This window comes from Pleurodeles waltl, chromosome 3_2 (assembly GCF_031143425.1).
Source record: "Pleurodeles waltl isolate 20211129_DDA chromosome 3_2, aPleWal1.hap1.20221129, whole genome shotgun sequence".
NCBI lineage: Eukaryota > Metazoa > Chordata > Amphibia > Caudata > Salamandridae > Pleurodeles > Pleurodeles waltl.
In genome coordinates this window covers 121869424-121891070 of record NC_090441.1, presented here as the reverse complement: position 1 = coordinate 121891070, position 21647 = coordinate 121869424, and the positions used below count along the sequence as shown (strand labels likewise).

The 21647-nt window shown below is 44.1% G+C and overlaps 1 protein-coding gene across 2 annotated transcripts in view; it reads left to right on the top strand.

Annotated features, from left to right (window-relative positions):
* Nucleotides 1–21647, top strand: part of COL26A1 (collagen type XXVI alpha 1 chain) — a 622272-nt gene that overhangs the window by 157546 nt on the left and 443079 nt on the right. For both annotated transcript variants that reach the window (XM_069226960.1, XM_069226959.1), the window contains exon 2: nucleotides 14175–14297. In XM_069226960.1, the coding sequence (XP_069083061.1) occupies nucleotides 14175–14297 (123 nt within the window). The remainder of the gene's footprint in view (nucleotides 1–14174; nucleotides 14298–21647) is intronic.

The following is a 21647-nucleotide window of genomic DNA, read 5'->3' as shown; positions in this document are numbered from 1 at the left end:
TTATTATCATTTTATTTGTCTGCTTCCTTTCAGCAGTGGGGCGATGCTCCTCTGCCTAGCAGAGGGCTGCCCCTGACTGACAGACTAGTGTTCAAAAATCAAACAGAAGAGTTGGCATCAGAAAAGCATGAGAATAGGAGACATAGAAGCATCTTTTACTGTGACAAAGACCCACGTTTTGTCTTTAAACTGAGTCTCTGCCCGGACCACAGCAAGGCTTCAAAGAAAAGGTGTCACTGCCTTACTCTACATTGCAATAGAGCTGCACACTTTTAAAGAAAGTCCCTGTAAACCAGCAGTGGTTCTTACCGAGGGCAGGGGAGCATCACCCGCTATGAGCTGGGAAGGCAAAAATAAAATGGCAATGAAAAGATTTATTTTCCATTTTATTTTTACCTGTGCAGTGCACACCAGCCCAAAGACATGCTGGGCATGTGAGGCCTGGAGAAATGCCTTGATTGGATGCTCCAAAGTGCGCATGCCACTTTGGCCGGCTAATTTGTGCTGGCCAAAGTGACATGCGCTCTTTGAAGCTCGCCACTCATCTGTCTTAGGACAGCTGGTTGGAGACCAAGCACAGGCCTCTAAGGCCTGAAGGAGCGTCCACCCATGCCGATCCATCCAATCCAGGTGTTGCTCTCATGCTGCTTAACAGCATGAGAGCAGTGTCTGGATTGGTTAGAGGAGCTCTTCCTCTATCGGAGAGCAGAAGAAACCGGATGCGGATGCGCAGCCCGTGAGTAAGTGCAGTTTTTTATTTTAAATGTGTAATGCATGTGTGTGTAACGTATGTGTGTGTAATGCATGTAAGTGTTTAATGCATGTAAGTGTAGTGGTTATGTTTATTTTATAGTTAGTGCTGTGGTGTTATTTGGGCTTTTGGAGGGAGGGGCGGTTTACTTCAGGGTTTTAGAGGGAGTGAGTGTTTTTTTTTTTTGCGAAATGGTGGGGCACTTCACTCGCCTCACCACTTTCAAAGTGTACAAGCCACCCGCTGTTGTAAACCGAGGCCTTTACGTCTCTTCATTTCTGCGTGCAAACCTGTTTTTCCCTTTCTGCTAAATTGAAAGGAAATCATGTTGCTGCGCTTGCTGTTGATTTGCTACAAGCAAGCATGAAACTCCTGTTCCTCCCTGGTTACTTTTCAACAAAAGTGGCAGCTTTGTACCGAGTCGGACTCCCGAGTGATGCAATATATGGGCACACGTGACGTCATGTTATCAGGCCGTACTGTGCTGGGTCTCAGCTGAGAGCTAGTAACTGGCATCTTTAAAATTACTGGCAGTGATAGACATATTGCTTACAAGAGGCGCGAGCCAATTAGATTAAGCACACGGAGTCATCGCACTGCTATGCGCTCCTCTGGCTTTCCCTCTGTATTCTCTATGGAGCCCCCTGGCCGGCTGCTGCAGGCAGCAAGCAGGTGGTGTGGAAGGGGTGCTAATGCGTGACTATGCATTTTAGTGCGGTGATGTGGACCACAACACTAAAGTGCATTAGTCTAACCCTTGATGCGTGGTACTTGGCAGGGCTGTTGCCAGGGGTTGCTTGACAGCCAAACAGCAACTGATAGAGGCAGGAAAGGCATGGTCATTAGTAAAGAAGTGGCAAGATTATTTTAAAGGCTCTCATCCAGACTTTCTCACAGCAGGCATTAACGTAGTGGTCCTCGATTACCCCAGGAAAATGTGGGATCTATCAGTGAGCTTTATTCACCCAAAAAGCTGGCGAGCGTTTCAAGGTCAAAATTGCTGACTACATCGTGGGCCCTGGCCTTTCGCTTCACCTTATTGTCACAAAAGATTTTTCTGAATATGGATTAGTTTTAACTGGTTTTATCTCAGACTCTTAGAAGGTTCCTACATGTCGGTGCTAGAGAGACCCGGCCGTCATCAACAGTTCCTTCGAGACCGCAACCTTCCCAGATATTTGGAAACATGCCAAAGTCAACACCCTGTTCAAAAAACCTAAAGCAGACCCCAAAGACCTCAGAAACTACCGACCTAGCTCTCTACTCCCCTTCCCAGTGAAGGTCATAGAGAAGATAGTAAACAAACAACTGTCCCGCTTCCTGGAGGACAACAACATACTCGACGTCTCCCAGTCTGGATTTCACAAAAACCACAGCACTGAGACCACCCTCATCGCCTACACAGACGACATCAGGACCAGACTGGACAAGGGTGAAACCGTCACCCTCATCCTTCTAGACCTCTCCGCAGCATACAACACCGTATGCCACCAAACCCTTCGCACACGCCTCTTCGACGCCGGAATTCACCACAAAGCCCTGGACTGGCTCACCTCCTTCCTCTCCAAAAGAACCCAAAGAGTTTGCCTCCCTCCATTCTGGTCTAAAGCTACCAAGACCATTTATGGGGTCCCCCAAGGATCCTCACTCAGCCCCACCCTCTTCAATATCTACATGGCTCCACTCTCCAGCATCGTCCACCCCCACGGCCTCAACATAATTTCATACGCCGACGACACCCAGCTCATCCTCTCTCTCACGAGGAACCCATCTACCGCCAAGAACAACCTACACGCCGGACTCCTCGCCATCGCTAGCTTGATGACAGCAAGCCACCTCAAACTGAACTCAGGAAAAACCGAGATCATCATCTTCGGACCCAACAAGACAGCATGGAACGACTCTTGGTGGCCTGCCACTCTAGGACCACCCCTGACACCCACCACCGACGCATGCAATCTCGCCACCATACTAGACTCGTCTCTCTCCATGACTCAGCAAATCAACGCCATATCATTCTCCTGCTTCAACACCCTCCGCATGCTACGCAAGACCTTCAAGTGGATTCCAATAGAAACCAGAAGAACGGTCTCCAACGCCCTCATCAACAGCAGACTGGACTACGGCAACGCCCTCTATGCAGGGACCACAGCCAAGCTTCAGAAAAAACTCCAGCGCATCCAGAACGCCGCTGCACGTCTCATCTTCAACCTCCCTCGCCACAAGCACATCTCCACCCACCTCAGATCCCTACATTGGCTGCCCATCAACAAAAGGATCATCTTTAAAATCCTAATCCACGCTCACAAAGCCCTCCACGACACCGGACCGGCCTACCTCAACGAACGAATCGACTTCCACATCCCAACCCGCCAGCACCGCTCCGCCGACCTCGCCCTTGCAACAGTCCCCCGTATCCAACGCACCACCTCCAGCGGCAGATCCTTCTCCCACCTCGCCGCCAAAACCTGGAACTCCCTCCCCACCAACCTACGAAAGACCCAGGACCTTCTAACTTTCAGAAAGCGCCTCAAAACATGGCTCTTCGAGCAGTAACACCCCTCCCCTCACCCCCAGCGCCTTGAGACCCTACTGGGTGAGCAGCGCGCTTAAGAAATTTGATTGATTGATTGATTGAGAGACCCTGGTGTCTGTGCTCTTTCAAACTGACATGATTTGTCAAACCACAACAATAGTGAGGGAGGTATACAGGTCCATCGGTCAGTATAGCAAGCGCCTCACCTAGCCATGCTACCACCATTCAGTTGGTAGTCCCTGTCCTCGATTCAACTCAGTGGCAGTCGCGGCTCGCACCGTGCGAAAGGGGTGGGGTGGCGTGCATGGGAGTGCTGAGGGGGAGTCCGGTGGGTATAAAAATTCAATTAAAAAATAATAATTAAACACTAACCTTCTCCGTTGCACCATGCCGCTCGTCTCCTCTATCGCTGCAGGCAGCCACTGGCTCCCAGCCTTCCCTGCGACTAATCCTGACGCTGTAAAGCAGTGTCAGAATTGGCTGGGAGCGCCTAACCAGGGCACTCCCAGGCAGACTGGAAGCCTGTGCAGGCTCTCTCCAGCCTGATAACTGTGTTGCTGGGCTGAAGAGAGCCTACTGCACATGTGTTTGGTCGGCCCGAGATGGCTGGCCAAACACACATGCACTCTGAGAGGGAGTGGTGGGCACTCCCCCTCAATCCCCATCACCCCTGTGGCTTCACCCCTTTATATGTAAACAATATTAAACACTGTTTATTATTGTTTACTTGTAAAGGTTTGCAGCTGCAGCTGCCTGGGGTTAGTGGGGTGATGGTCCTCTATCCTAATGGAGGAGCTGCCCTTGCTCAGTGCGTCCTATTCACAAAGGTATTAATATCTGTCAGCTTACCCTCCAAGCTGAACATCCACCATTTACACCTGCCAGGGATTCACAAAGGGATTTCTGATAGATAACACTGCAGATTTCTCTGTGATGAGTGTGGGAAAATTGGCATTAGTAATTTCTACCGAACGGGTGTTTGGGAGCATCCCAAATTTCAATCCAATCCCTTCCACATTAAAGATGGTTGGTGACCTAATCAAAACAAGGACTAGAGTAATCCACTTCCCCCTCGTTAGAGTGTAGGCAAACAGTTTTTTCTAAAGAGGAAAATATTTTCCTGTGGAGAAAAAAAGAATGTGCTTTTGAACAGGAAGTTCCATTCCCACATTATGAAAGTATATTATATGTTGAATGCTGCACGGGGGAGAAGGATTCTGTGAATCATATGACATTTCCAGTACTGTTCTTGGAAACCTGCACCCAGCAACACTGCCAGTCATACTACTGGGAATGTTAGTGAATATGAAACAGCCTCAAAGTATTTTCAGGCAGAGATGTAACATTTGGCTGTAAATTGTCCAGAGTCTCATTGAGTATTTGCTATTTACGCTTGAATTTATGCATTTGTGCCCTCTTTGAGACAGACATGGTTGGGGCAAATCATGGGTTAAATGTTTCGTTCTCTTTTTGGAGACAAATTTTATATCTTTCTGTGATTAGCATTCAGCCCTGTCAGTTTTCCAAAGTCCATGCATAACGTGCTGCTCTAGTCTAGATTTTCGCATAATTCTGCGTAATCTCACAGAAATTTTAGATACTGATGTGCGATTACGCTAAATGGAATTACAGGAGTTACACCCATCCCTAATTACAGGATGCTCCTCATCAGATACATACTGGTCTATTCTTTCCCATTGTACTTGGTACACACGATATCTTGGGTTTCCACCTTTCCCAGAAAAAAATACCCACCATATGTTCACGTTTTAAGATTTTACAGAGGACCAGGACATGAAATTTAAATGTAACTTGATCAAGTTGATTAAATATCGAATGGACTGAACATTGCAGAGGATTGAAGTTGCATTATCGTAATAGAAACAATGTCTTGAATATGTGTGTCCTTTAAATACTGGATGTTTTCAGATTTTGGAGTCCTCTTGAATCGTATGGCCTATTGCCAATTCTTATTATACTTTTCAAATTTTGTAATGTTTTGATTCACCTATGAAATCTATTAAGGGGTATGCAATTTTATATGTAAAGACAAAATTGCACCAACAACAATGTTTGGGTCTGTCCTTTTAATGATGAATCATTCTTTCGTCTTTAAATAACAGTTCGGTCATTTGTTTGAGCCCCCCAACATTCTAACCAGCAATTTGCTTACAGATTTAGCAGTGTATATATTTTATTAAAACACAGTCGTTCTACCGTGTGATACACTCCATCCCTGGATTTAGCTCCCAACTCTTCCATGTCTTTTGTAGTTCAGCAGTCACATGTAACTACACCTTCATTGTAACCAAGGAAGAAACTTTTTGAAGGTTTCTCCTCCATCTCGGGTGGTGCCACAGGGCCGCTCCCTACAATGTTTACTTTTTTGGGCCATAGTTACATGCTTGTTCATTTGATAGCATGCACGCCATGCTTTATCCGCAAGTGCAGTTGGACCGCTTAGTTGGTGACAGAGTTGACCTTTCCACTCGATTGCATGATTTTGCCATAATCGAGATGTTTCTTTGCATTAATCACACTTTTTGCTCCATCCCACAGACGTGGGTGACACAGCACACTTTGACATTATCTAGAGTTGTATAGTAATTGTGTCTGATGATTCATGATCTTTTGAGCTGGTAAGTTCACTGTTGACCTTTGTGCTCTTGATTCATATGGGTTCACTTAAGTTGGTCACACACTATTTTCAATTGGAGCATAGCTTTTACATATGGGCACAGTGTGAGTAGTGTCTTTGTCCCATCCACCTCTTTTTTTGGATACGGGTGTGTACATCCCCACGGTATGTTATGTTATTTGGGCTCTGTTCTACAGATATGGGTGCAGAAATTTACGACTTTGGAATGTGGCAGCTACCAGAGAGATACCTCAAGGACCCTGAAACTAAATTGAGTGTTTTCCTTTTGGACTGTACTGTAAAGGGAACATATTTTCTGTTTTTCTCAGCCATTTTGACCTGTAGTTGATTCCCAATAAGGTTAATTAGTTCAACACTTTTTCCATGTGAAATAATTTGTAAGTGGCATTTTTGATTTCTATTATGTTTGTAGATGTGGATAGGCATCCCAACATAGGGGGACCCATCTCAAAAAGGATTGTCGCAGTTGCTTTAAATGTAAGATGAAACTGCCATGAGTGTGTTACACACTTGTAAAGAAAGGCAGACTGCTAATACGGACACAATAGGGTGCTTGATTCACCTTGGTTTTGTTTAATTTTTGTAGGGTGCTACCACATTTGTCCTGGTGAAGAACATGTGGAAATACTGATTGGGGTCGAAATGTCAAAGTGCTCACTCGTTGAGTGACATTCATTGTTGTGTTCAAAAACTGATGAAGACTTTGTGGAAATAATGACAGGGGTCGAAACCTCGACGTGCTCACCTGTGGACTAGCATTCATTGTTACATTAAAAAAAAAAAAACTACTCAAGTTCTTTGTCGTTTTCTCCAAATAATCGACCCACTTACCAGTGACTGGTTCAAGCAGAAAATGTTTGCAGGAAAAATTAAACATTTTATCCTCACACCCGTATCCTGTTGTTACCTGCTGCAACCGCCCGCTTTGAGAAATCTCGCGGGAGGCATTCTAGTGCCCCAAAATCACGCTAGGAGATGCAAACTCTCACTCGCCATCCTAACATTGCCGAGCTACGCGCAAGAAAAAACTCTGCACACAGAGATTGGCAGATTTTTGCCTGAACTCTGTGATCCAGACAAAACTCCGCAAATTCCTCCGGTGGAGCGGAATCTTTCACCACCCCTAGTGCTAACGTGTCTGCAGCTTTTAAGGAGAGAGTCCAGGGTGTCACTTGGGGCAGTTTGTTATTTGTACATCACAGGAGCATGTGAAGGATTGCAGTATTGTCCTGTAGTTGTAGTTATGGATTTTCAGTTGAAGCATATAATGATTGTGATTATCTTATCTCTTTAGACACAAAGTTGTTGGTTAGAAGCAGAGCTGACTTTTTTTTTAGGTCAAAGTATGCCAGGCAGCAGAGTTGTCTGGTTTCACTAAATACATCCTGGGGGCATTCAGAAATCTTCCCAAGGTATGCATTCCGCCTGTTGCTTAATATAGGCTTTGTAGTTTGTAACTCACATTTTCTGGCATTCTATTTGCTGACTTTATTTGTTTTAGGACGTCCAGGGTGAGTTTGTCCCTCCCAAGGAGCAAAGCCTTTTCACACCAACTCCCCTTGTATTCTTCCACCAATGCTCCTTTCTGTATATAGGCCTGTAAATCTTGTTCTTATCTTGTTACATTTGCTGCGCATTCAATGACAGACGGTTTATGGATGGACCTTGGTGTTTATTTTGCTTTCTTTGACTTCAGAGTGAGAGGATTTATGTGACAATCTTGCTGGATAGGGGTAGGAAAGTTTTTTTTTTTTTAGCACACAACATTTAAATTAACCGTTCAAGTATTTTAGAATATATTAGAATTAGGAACACCACAATGAAGCACATTTTTGGTTAATTCTGAAGTGTGTTAGAAGCAAATACTCTAATATGATAAAAAATGAATACACTAGGTGATACCATTTCCACACATTATCATTCGTGCTCTGTATAGTTTTATTAGTAAAACTGTATCTTTGTACAAACATTTCAATGGGAAATGTGTTGCCTGTAATGGCAGTGTGCTACCACACAATGCTTAATCCACTCCACGCCATTCCACTATACTCAGCACCACTCGATGCCACCGCACTTTTCTCTGCTTCACTCCATTTTCACCACTCCATGCCACTGCACTCTACTCCCCTCTCACCACTCCACTCAAAGTCACTGCACTTTACACCACTTCATTCTACACCTCTCTTCTCTATGCCAATGCACTCTATGTCACTCTACTCAAAACCACTGCATTTTTCACCACTGAAATCTATACCACTACCCTCTACACCACTCTAGTCTAGGCTACTCAAATTTACTCTGCACAACACCACTCTACGTCCCTCCACTCTGTGCTACTCTTTGCCACTGCACTCTATGTCAATGCACTCTACACCAATGTACTTCACTCTGTAACACTCAACTCTGCGCCCCTGCACTGTACACCCATCTAATGTACACCACTCCAATCTTCTCTGAACCACTGCACTCAGCCACTGCATTCTACACCACTTTACTATATGCCATTATACTTTATGCCACTTTACTTAATGCCACTGCGCTCTACCCTGCACCACTCCTCTCTATTCCACTTCACTCTACTCTAAAAGAATCTACTCTATGCCACTGTACTCTACATGCCTCCACTCCAGTCTGTGCCACTCCACTCTATGTTGCTGCACTCTATGCCAATGCACTCTAAACAACCACAATCTACATCACTGCACTTTATGCCACTGCACTCAACTCTGCTCCATTGTACTCTATGCCACTGTTATCTAAGTCAATGCATTCTACGTCACTCTGCACCACTATACTCTATGAAACTCTGCTCTGGAACACTGCATTCTCTGCTACTGAACAACATGCCACTCTACTCTGCATTACTGCAGTCTATGCCAAGGCACTCTATGTCACTCTAGTCTGTATCACCGCACTCTGAATCACGCCACTCTACATGACTGCACTCTATGCCATTTCATTCTGCACTACACTATGCCACTGCAGTCTCTGCCACACTACTCTACTCTACACTACTGCACTCTGTCACTCTACTCTGTGCTACTGTAACCTGCACCACTCTACTCTGCACAACTGAATTCTCCTATGCACCACTCTAATCTACGTCACTGCATTCTATGGCATTGCATTCTACGCTGCTGCACTCTATGCTGCTGCACTCTACTTCACTGCACTCTACATCACTATACTCTGTAACACCCTACTCCAATGAACTCTATACCAGTCCAATATACTCTATGCCACACCATGCCACTGCACTTTACCATACTTTGCAGCACTCTACTCTATGACGCTGCACGCTACACAATTGCCCTCTCCTCTGCAACACTGTACTAAATGCTACTGCACTCTATGCCACTCTACTCAGCTCCACTCTACACCACTGCACTCTATGCCACTCTACACCACTGTACTGTGTGATACTCCATTTTGCAACACTGCACTCTACACCACCGAACTCTACGCCACTCTACTCTGCATTAATGAGTTCTGTGCCAATGCACTCTACACCACTCTACTCCCCACTACCCCACTCTATGCCATTTCACTCTGCAGCACTCCACTCTACCCCACTGCACTCTAATGCACTATAGTATCCTCTTCACCATTCTATGTTGCTGCACTCTGTGACACTCTTCTCTACAGCACTGCACTCTATACCACTGTACTTTACCCCACTCTACTCCACACTACTCTACTCCACTCTGCACTACTGTACTCTACACCACTGCATTTTATTATGCAACACTCTAATATACATCATTGCAGTCTACAACGCTGTATTGTACGCCTCTGAATTCTATGCCACTGCCCTCTACACCAGTGCACTTGAAAACAATATATTCTGCAACACGCTACACCAGTGTGCCCCAGAGCAGTCCACTCTGCTCTATGCCACTCCACTGTACACGGCTCCACTCTATGCCACACCAATACACAAGACTCCATGCCACTCCATTCTACAACACTCTGCTCCACTCTGTGCCACTGTCCTCTACACCAGTGACTTTTCACCATGCTGAACAGCAGCCATGCCAGTGTATAATATGGTTGAAACACAATGTCAAAGCTTATAGCTCTTGCGTAGGGGAGACCTATTGTATTTGCCAATGCTTGTTCCACAAGAGGCCTCCTCTGCATTAAGTTTAGAAACGAACTTCATTGTAGTTCCAACTTTCACTGCACATATGACATTGGACATACGACTCGTAAATAATTTCTGGTTGAACAAAGAGGACTGTCCTCTCCAGTGGACTCACCTTACTGCTGCACACTGAACTCCCCGTGTGTCAGTGTAATGCTGGGGACTGATGAATATGAAACCGATTTAACAAGTGACGTCTGTGGCAGGTCCCTATTTCCCATTTCTCTGCATAGACCCCACTACCTCTGCCAAACAGCTGAAGCTGCCGATCCCCCTTAATTGGCCAGAGCAGAATGTTTCCATAAAGCTATGTCTGTACATTCTGTTTATTTGTCTGGGTTTCCCAGTCGAGGGGGCCGACCCGAACCAATCTACCATCTTTAGCCTTTGACATGGTTTCCAATGAGCATGTTTCCAAACGAAGGCATGCTGGGCCTCATATTATACAAGTGTTTCTCGCTCTTGCCCTCTGGCTGTGTCTGAATGCCCATCCAACATCTTCCAGCCCCTTCCCTTGTGTCTGATGTCTAGACCCTCAGGGAAGTAAGATTTCTTGAGCTTTCCCAGGGCGGTACCCTGGGGTGATGATGGACACCCAGCACCAGCAAGTGTGACCTCATATCCTAAGGTCACCGAAACAGCAAATTGAGTTACATCGCAGGAGGCATTTCTGAAATTTACCAATAACCTGTGCTACAGTCTTTGCATTCTTGCAGAGTTAAAAGCCAGTGAAAGAGCTATTTCTGCATCATGTCTGTGTCTGATGGGAGAGTTCTGTGTGCACGTTATGGCATGGCGTGTTTATTTAAATGTGTAAAAGGCAATAGAGTTTGAATGGTGTTTAATAAAAGTATTTTGTTGTAGCCATGTTTCCTGCTCCCATCAGACAAGTGTTCCTCGAGTTACAGAGACAAGAGTGAGGAAGCGAAAACTTTAACCCTGCCCCTATCAGCGTCAAACCCCTATTGGATCGTTCAAAGTTCTAATCTACTTAGGGTTATAACATAATACACAATAACCTTAAAACAAGGGCCCTTTCTGTGCAGATTATTAGTGTCACACCGATGGTAGCGTTGATTCCTTTCCACGTTACTATGAAGCCGAGCACAGCCAGAGCTGTTGTGAAGCGGACCCCCAACTTCCAAGTGCCTCCCCCACAGTCAGCACACTCTCTGGCTCGGTTCCTTTCTCTGTACTAATCTCTCTTCCTCCTCCCCTAACTATCCTTAGAGCCCCACTCTTCCTTACCTCCCTCTCTACTTCTGTTCCCATTACTGCATCCTTCTCTCCCTACTTCTCCCTCCCTTAATGTTTGTCTTTCTGACTGCGCTACTTTTTCTATTCATCTGGCATCTCTCACGTCTGCACCTCGCCCTCTACCTCATCAATGTCAGTGGTTCCAGCCGGTGGTCCAGGCACTCCCTGGGGGTCAGCAAAGCCTCCCAGGGGGTCCGTGACTGCTGAGAAAATTAACAGATATTAACAGATTAATAAAGCATATGTAAATAAAGTGGCTAAATGTACAGTTGAAAATCTTAAAACTTACTGTAAATGTCAAGGAATTTGAAATTGGAGGCTAAAAATTAAATTAGTATCCGAGGATTCATTCGTGGAAGCAGTGCAGGTGCATTAAACGCAATATGGTATGGACGATGTTTGGCTTCAGTTGAATTTAGAAAAGCTCCAACCTACCTATTAAAATTAAAAATGTGTATTTTTTATTTTATTTGTTTTCAAATTAAATAAAATGTGTTATTATTTGTATATGTGTTTGATGGAATGCGTGTTTCTTTATTTTTTCTGTATTGTTTTGCGGTTCAAATCATCCCAGTGTTAGGCCTGGGTCCCCGGCTTCCAGTAATGATTCAGTGGGGGGATCCCTGGATTCCAATAATGATTCAGTGGGGGTCCCCGGGTTCCAGTAATAATAAAGTGGGGGGTCCACAGAAGTCAAGCGGTTGGGTACTACTGATCTGTATGTTTACCTCCATTCTCCCTCTACTTGGCTTCTCAGGATATCCTGCTCTCTTTGCCTCTTTTCTTCATCTACTTTCTGCTCCCCCATATTTCAATTACTCAGAAGAGACAGCGGTCACTGTCCAGCCAGAGAAGTGTTCACATAGAAAGATCAGCGGGACAAAGCAGGTGAAGTGATCTAAAGAGAAGAGGATCACATTCCACCCAATAAAATGATGACAACTCTCTGAGCAGTGCTTTGATTTCCTCTGTTGTAGTCAGAATGTCAGTTGTAAATGTCATTTTATTTATGATAATGAATATCTGGTAATTAGAGTTAAAGTTTCCAGTGCAATGTGAATATATCTTAATTAATTTAATGCACCAACCCACTAAACATCCACAAAGTTAACCTTTCCATTTCTTTCTGACAGGGGGATTAACAGACTGATTAGACACTGAATTTACCATTAAATCAAGTTATGACAAGAATAGGAAGCCTCAGCGAAGCCAATAGGTCTTGTCTTTTAAATATCTTAAATTACCTTTTGGCTTTGCCAATGCTTGTTGCTGAAGCTGACTGAATATAATCATCTGAGGCAAACAGTGAAAATGGCTGGCCCATCAATGGTTATGTATGCATCTGAATGCTTCAGGCCCATCATGGTTATATACACTTCTGAAAGGTTTATCCATGTTTACATACACTTCATGAAGCTGCAGCAAGCTTTTTCTTACATTTAATTTACATTCAAGATGGCAGACGTCCATTTTGAAACAGTAGACTAAACAATAAATTGTGTGCATCTGCAAAAGCACACTATAGTGAAAGATGCAGCTTTCTAAAACGAAAAAAAACTGGAAGAGGAGGATAGGTAGGTGCTGGGGAGCAATTTAGAAACAAGGAGGAGGGTATGGAGCGCGGAACTCGGTGGAGGGTTGTATCTGCATGGGAGAAATTGTAACGCGAGCACTGCAACTGAGGTACCTCGGAAGCTACTGCAGGGAGCGAGCATGACACAGAGACCAGTAATTCCAGAGAACACCTTGCAACTTATGATGGGGGAAGCGAGAATCAGGACATGGGGAGAGAGCAAAACACATTCATTTCTGTGGAGTTCTGAAAGAAAAAGTAGCTCCCTGAATGAAATCAGTGGATGGGTAGAACTCTTCCAATCAGAAACATCGTAAAATAGATGTGCTTCACAGGAGGTAGAAAAGCCATTGAATAGGAAATGAGATAGACAAGAAAGCCAGCCAATCATGATCAGTGGGCTGACCTAAAGCCAAACTAACTATTGGTATTGTACACTGTAGGTCGTTTCACAACAAACAGCAAAAAATATCTGCGGGCAAGACCTAAAAAAGCTAGATCAAAGAACAGAAATTCACACCGTCTTCATCAATGCGTATTCTAACTTTCTTTAGCTTATCTGGGAGGCTGGTGACAGACAGATTGTTCTTTGTGGTTTTGTTTGCATGCCCCATTTCGGAAAAATCTAAACATATAATTCAGTATCGTTCGCCATCATGAGGACTTTATTTAGCTAACAAAAGTTTAGTATATTTAAGGCTGTTCTCCACAGGATGCCCAAAAATTGGGTCAAGCTTGAGGCCGTGGATATCCTTCACTGTCACTGGGCACAGCCCCTTTCATTGCAAAGTGCTGTGGTGTTTTTGATGGCAAGGGTGAGAGAAACAGTTCCCACTTTCACCCAAGCTCCAGCTTGTGAGCGGTACACCCTGAAGAGCATCCACATTTCAGTGAGTTACCATGATAATGTCAATAATGTCGAAGGCAATTCTGTCCTCCGCAGAACAAAGGTTCCTCTGCATCGTGATCCCCTTATTGGCTGCCATTGTTGCCTAACCCTTCCATTTGCTTGTTTCCTGTTTGAGGAAATCCTTTACAAAACCCAACAGTGTACACAATTTGTTAATATTTTTTAGGAAATTACCACTGGATTGACCCATAAATGTCCGTTTCAGATGCTCGCATATAGTGCATCACATATTTTGACTTGCGCTGGCTCACCGTGCTATACTTGACCCAGAATACAGAACTTCATTGTTGCTCTGCTGAGACTGAGAGCTCCTGAGATCTAATTCCAAGGTTTTTTCTTTGCAGGAACTGGTGCCAGAACACAGTGACCAAGACTGTTTCCTGCCAGGTGCATAATGGCTCTGAGACAGTGATCCAGAGAGTGTACCAGAGCTGTCGCTGGCCGGGTCCATGTGCCAACCTCCTCAGGTAAGCCTTGCTACACAACTTATTCCATTTGGCAGCAGTGCTTAATTTAACCCGGTGGTTTCTTTATTAATTCAACCTACATCTAAAATGACTAATACCTGCCACTGTGCCATTCTTGCAGCTTTGGGTGGCTTGGAATAATCTGAATTGTCACATTTGTGGGAGTGTGATGGTCAGTAGTTTTGTTAGTATTGTCATTTGCAGCGCTGGCAGGGGCAATAGGTGGTCCAAGCTGCAGTGTCCTCCTAACGAGGGCCCTGGCACTTATGTTTTGACAAATTGAGCACGGTTTGGCAGCCCAGTTGGGGCGATTGTGAGGGTACAGAATAAGGTGACAGGGGATGAAGAGGTGGTACCAAAAAGAGTGTTGTGAAAATTTGAATAATTTGTGACCAAGACACTTTCAGCTTGGATCCTCAGGGCCACCTGATAATATCTGATCACTTTAGCCTTAAAAGAATCGCAACAGCTCCTGGCAGAAAAAACGTAAAACTGTGTCCACACCTTGCACGGTCATTTGTGGAACCTGACCCTAATTGCTTCTGCACAATGGGCCTTTGCTGCATTCTCAGGCCAAATTGAGATCACACAATTGTATCCTGATGGACTACACACACCCATTCCCAACATGTCCAATGTGGCTACTGGGTAACTGGGTAATTTCCAGAAGGGTGAAGTCATTGATGGCTGCTTTCCTGAGGTGTCGAAATGTGGCGCATGGTATGATACAGCTGAAAAAACAAGCATTGGAAAAGCCAATAGAGAGCAGCACACAAGTGAGGGTGCAACATGGGAGGACAAAGACAGATGGTATTGGACATGGGGGAAGCACAAAAAGGAGAGAGCTGGAAAATGCATGCACTCTATGGAGTTCCCTAAAAGTGAGCAGTGGGAGGATATAGGTCAGTCAATCAAACAATGGTAAAGAGACTATGCCCTAGAGGAAGGACAAACACAACAAGCATTGGCAAAGCCAATAGGTCTCGGCAATTCGAGAGCTATTGGCATTGTCAACGACAATGTCTTTTAGCCATGTGTTATGTAGTGGAGTGGACGTATGTGGTGTGGCGTGGAAATATGTAAATTGGATTGGAATTGTTTGTTGTGGAATTGTGTGGCGTGGAATTGTGCGGTCTTGAGTTTAGTTATGTGTAGTGGAATTATGTGGCATGGTGTGCATTGGGAGTATATGGACAGTAACTGTGGTATTGAGTGTACTGGAATTATATGGAGTGATATTATGTGTCATGGACTGTAATTATGTGGAGTGGTAATATGTGCTGTACAACACAATGAAACCATGAGGTGCTAAGGATACAGAAAACTGCTCAGATGTCTTGGTGAGGCCGGAACCTCGGGGTGTCATTAGGGGGTGCCAGAGGGGGGTTAGTCGAAGGGAGGGCACTAGATAGCACCTGCTTGTTTTTTTCTCTCATTTTCAGTGCAAAGTGCCTGGCAGTCAAATAATTTGATCAGAATCACACATTTTGTGAAATGCGAGCACCGACGTCAGCAGCCAGCTCTCGTGTGCCTAAGGCCAGTAGCTCGGTCGTTAAGACCCACTTCCTTTAAAAGGGGAAGTGGGAGCGAAGCAGCAGATGCCAAAGTTCCACTTTAAACAAAATTACAACTTAAAAACATAAAACACACACAAGGGTGGCATTACTATAAGAAGGCTACACCAGATGTCCACAGCTGGGCATTGCCTTTAAAACCACCGTAAAGTACCCCCAACTAATGTGTTTCAAAGGTTGTCAGCCACCACCACAACTCCCAGAATGCAATAGACTAAAATGAAAACTCTGAATTCGCCCTTGGTCTTCCAGGTCTGACAGACCCGGGCTCTGCCCAAAATCTCCACACCCCGGCAGGGATCCCGTGTTCATAGAGCTGCTACTTGTGCTCCTAGATTGTACCCCAGCTGTGAACCACCCAGGAGACAGAAACGCACGTTTCAGGCTGGGTGCATTGTTACTTCAGGTCTACCGACCCAGTGGCCTCTGGACTCAGCACAAAGTAAAATCATAAGAGAGAGCACATGGAAGCTCTACGAAGTTGTGTCTGGTCAGAAAGTAGCTCTACAAAATAAATGACAAGCATTTGCAATTCAATGGGTCTCGCATTTCCTCGAGTTAGAGCTATCAGCATTGTAAATTCCTAACTGGACTTTTCTTGCCACATAAATTGAAAATGAAAAGTAAAACAGTTGACATAAGCAAGTCAATTCAAAGCACCACGGCCGCTGTGAGTGTGAAGGAGAGACACAAAAGGAAAAAGAAGTTCGCTCGCTGTCAAACATACTGGCACATGTGCAATTATCCATGTAACAGGGTCCGTCCCCAAGGCAGTAACAAAACTGCTCCAAGGCAGGACAATTGTAAAGCATTTACCGATGTCATCAAAGGACCTTAAAAAAGCAAGCCCATGAATGAGTGATAGTGATGGGTGTGAGGCGGGCGTGGTTAAAAGCCCAAATAGATACCAATAGCGCTTGCGCACTGTTATCCTCGACCTAATAAATCTAAGCCTCCTGGTTTCCTCTGAAGACTCATAAGAAGGTTGCTATAGTTCAATGTTGATCACCCAAGCTGCCCTTTTACAGTTGTTATGAAACAATAATTAGCAATTACCTCCAAACACAAACCCAGAGGCATTCAGGTGAAATAGGCATTCGCTCTTTCCAACGGGAACCATTGGGTGACAGTCACATAGTGTTCTTAAATACATTTACAAATAAACTGTTCGCCCCTCCCCAGGAATGCAGAATAAACCAGGTTTTTTCTGTTTGGCTGCTTCCGTTCACTAAATGCTGGCACTAGTTTCTGACCTTCTATCCCACACTGGCGGCAAATGAACAGCCCTTTGCACGGAGTCCGCGCCTTCATGTGCGTCTTTGTGGGACTATGTGGCAGGGGAGCCCAGGGGTGCGGTACGTGGCCTCACTATGTGCTCCTGCACTCCTGGGGCTTGGTTGGGCATCTGAAACCTATCTAAGATTGCTTGAACAGAGCATCAATAAAAACTCAACCTGTCCTGGCATTTACACTCTGTGAAACCTTAACTCTCAACTCTACTAGACACCACCAAACCCCAGAACAAATGTCCTGATCTTTTAAAATGCTTTTTTTCATCGTTAAACCACCATGGTGCCCAATGTAGATTGCATTAAACCCAAAACACACAGTCCATTAGATCAGTGTTCCCCAACCCCCGGGCCGCGGACCGGTGCCGGTCCGTGGATCAATCGGCACTGGGCCGCCCCACTGTGGCGGGCGGTAAATGTTTGATAATTTTTCCGTGGCCCGCTTGTCACACAATGGGACAAGCGGGCCACGGAAAAATTATCAAACATTTACCGGTCCGCGGCGATAAAAAGGTTGGACAACACTGCATTAGATAACTGAAGCCAGTGAATAAGTGTTACACCACTCACTCCCCTCAATATAGGCCTAACTCCCATTTAAACCACTCACTGTGCATCACCACCAAAGAGCGCTATAACTGCATCAAACTCGCGGTTCAACCGCCCGGCTTAAGAAAAAGTATGAAATGGATGATAAACAGCTTCGTGCTACAAGAAACTGCTGTGTCCTTGTGTAAAGATTGTGGCACTGATATATAGTGCTCTTTCGGCATTGGCACAACATCCTGTGATCTTGTGCAAATCACTTAATCTCCCTGTTCTAAAAATACCAACGTGTCTTTGTGTAAATTAACTAGCGCTCACTAAAGCGCTCTAATAATACATTTGGGTGGTGTTTGTGCTATATACAACTGCATTAAACAACAAAAGACGGAGGACGGAGCCAGTGAACTGAAACCACTAGCTCTGTGTGGAGTGCTCCAAGACAAATAAAACAATGAGCGGAATTTGTAAACAGAATTCAATTTAATTAATATATATGTGTGTGACCGACTTTATAAGCTAAGAAAAATTAAGCTTTAGCACATTGAAACATAATCACTAATTAAGAACGTGTATGTTGAGACGGAAGAACAAAACCTGTCCAATACCCTGGGTTGGTGAAAAGCTGCAGATGCGAAGAGCATGTTCCGTAATTTTGTTCAATGGGTGAGTCCAAGATCTACAGCAAAGCAATCAGTGCTCAGTGCACATTCACTGAAAATTCAGACAGTTACACTTTCAGAAATACTGTGCCTTCCTGAGGACCCTGATTGGCCAAGGAACTGGATTTCATACACACCTACAAGTATAATTAAAACGCATGGCACGGCTATGTGATTTTATTGTTTTCAACGTGTACGTATGGTAACTTGTGGTTAGAGACAAACTAATTCAGATTCCTTCATTAAACCTACACAATTTTGCTAGAAGGAAACAAAGAACTGTTGTGATGTGGGTAAAAATAGTAGCGCTGTGAAAAGCGCTTGTAAAGAAGTTGAAAAAAGTAGTCCCAAAACAATGTGTTAAAATGGCTGCTGCGTGTTGAGCTGTAGTTGGCTGGTGCTCTCTGGAGGGCTAAACAACGGAAGAGACATGACATATGCATACCCTTGACAAGTGGGGAGCACGCAAAATGGAGCGACGGTGGTGCCAAAAAATGGCAAGCCTATGGGCCGGCAGAAGCCCACAATGTAGTTACAGCATGTCTCGGTTCAAGACAGTGCATGCGCACCGTCTAGAGCTGAGACCTAAAAAGGGGAAGGCATGCAATTGGATAAGAAGCAAGCAAATGAGAGTGGCAATAAAAATAACCAATGGTAAGCAATAGGTGGGCTGTAAACACATAGTAAGTTCGCCGTAGGTCTTTCACAACCTGAGCGCTTGCACTGTCTGAGAGGCAGGAAGGACTAGAAGGGTGTCTAGTTGTGATTGATGTGACTGGCGTGATGCTTGGTGAAAGGTTACTGGTGATGGACATTACTGCATGAAAGGGCTGGCCGTCTCATCGTTTTGGCTAAGCACAGGGGCGTAGCTTGGTCAGTAAGATTGGGGGGATATGAGCTTCAGATTTTCTGACAATCAGACCGACATATAATGTAAAAATACATTATACGACAAGCAGAGTGCATGGGAGGGGCCTAAGGGGCAGTGGAAGAGACAGGAATGCGGATTGTTAGGGGTACTAGGAGAGAGAAAACCCAATGTTTTGTAAAATTACCAATATTTTTGATGACTTTAAAAACTGAGATGGAGAGAATGTGTGTGCGTTTTTGTCTAAATGAATGTAAAAATTCCTGGTGAAATCCGGCAGACATCTCCCCATACCCAACTGAAAGCATCTGGACCCAACTATTTATGGTAAAATTCATTTATTAGGGGGGCGTACCCCCCCACCCCAAAGCTACGCCAATGGCTAAGCATTAACCCCAAGGTATTGTCCCTTTGAAAACTATTCAGCACACTGTGTTTTCTCTGTCAGAACAGCACTCATTAATCACAGCCCTTTAGCACCTATGAAACTACAGCCCGTTGTCACTTTCAATTATTTCTGAGCGCTGATATTCTTTTATCCCTGGTAAAAAATGCATCTGATGTACAAGTTAAAATTACTTCCAAGTGTTCTTTTCACGTTTGTATATTTGTATGTGTGGTATTTATTTTATTTTTTGTTTGTTTAGCTTTCATACACGCACGAGGCCGCTTTAGAGTGTTAATGAAAATATAACGCAATCAAAAAACAGGAATGAGAAACAGCACTCATGTCTCACATGGCACTTTTTAATACGTAAAACTAGCAATTCATGTACTGTTATTTAAATGTAGATTCATTTGTCGCTACAAACATCCACTCCTTTGAAGTGACAGGTAAATAAGTACACACACATCAGCCTATGGTTAATAAAAGAATACATATACTGTTTTCATACTTACTTGATTTTTTTCTGTGTTTTAATCTTTTTTTGTTTATTTTATTATTGGAGAAAACATTTTACAGAAATATTTCATTGAGTAACACTCCTAAGTGAATACAGATGACTTATAAAACAGTAAAAGATTTTTTACAAATGTACAGATGGTAGTAGATATTCACAAAGAACTTTGTAATCAAAACTATTATATCTTATGCAGATTTTTATTGATATCTTTTGATAAAATACAAGGCATGGACAAAAGAAAAGGACAGATTTAAGTTCTGAGTTGCAAACTAACACAACTCACTTCATATTTGTTGGGGGGACAAGTTTAGACAGTGCTTGACTTGAGCTGGGTCTGCAGGTAAAGCCAATGGCACGCATTTTTGGTTCCCAGCACTTATTTTTCCTCGACAGATTTTGATCCAGAGGAAGACAGAAAAATTAGTGTGATAAAAAGGGAGGGAGTGTCTGGAGGTGAATTAAAGAGGCATGTGTTGCAGCAAGTCGCACCCCAGCCAGCAGCAGCAGTTGCAAACCTTTTTCAATAAAACGATAATAACCTATGTTTATCATCATTTTATTATAAAAAGGGGCGGGCCATGGGGCTTTACAGGAACGGAGAGGGACTGCACAGCAGTGCCCTCAGTGTTCATGTATGTTTGGTTTGTTTTGATTGTATTAACATATTTGATTGGACCACACTTCAGATTTTTCAATCCTGATGGTAATTTACAGACATTTAAATTTTGTTGTGCGCTAGAAAAAAAATAACATCATACAGCCTTCCTTACGCACACCCCAAGCAGCGAGCATGATTGTCATATAACTCCTCTCACTTTGAAGTCAGAGAAAGAAAAGTAAACATCAAGCTTCCTGGAAGACAGAGCCTGACATTTGACCTCGGTCTCTGAATGCACAGCAAATGTGACAAGAAAAGAACAAGATTGAAAGACCAGTTCAAATAAATCCATTACTGGTGAAAGAATATAGTAAATAGGGTTTCGGCAACAGAAGAAAGGAACTCAAGCTGGACAGCCTAAACAAAATAGAACCAGCAAATAGAAAGCAAGCGAATGTGAGTTACAAATCACCATGCCAAATGGTAAGCAATGGGGAGAATGCATTTTCAGGGAAACTTTCTGAATGTCCCTGAGTTGTTGTTAGCAATCCAGACAGCTGTGCTGTCTGGTAGGCTTTGACCTAAAAAAGTGGTAGCTGTAAATCCCTGTGCAGCACTTGTGAACCACTGGGAATAATTCTGAGCTGCATTCTACTCTACTGTTTGTTGCTCATTTGTCCTGTCATGGAACAGGCTAACTTCAATACAAATATTGGCAAAGCCAATAGCTCGCCCCTTTCAACGGCGTAACATGACCTTTTGGCTTTGCCAATGATTGTTGCTGATTCTGTTTTGAATTGACAAAATTGGCAAAATGACTTGCTGTAGTAGACAAGTATACAGGTGACATGACCCCGTGGCCATTTGGTTTTTGAGCCTGGGTACCCTCAAGGGTGACAAGCAGAGCTCTA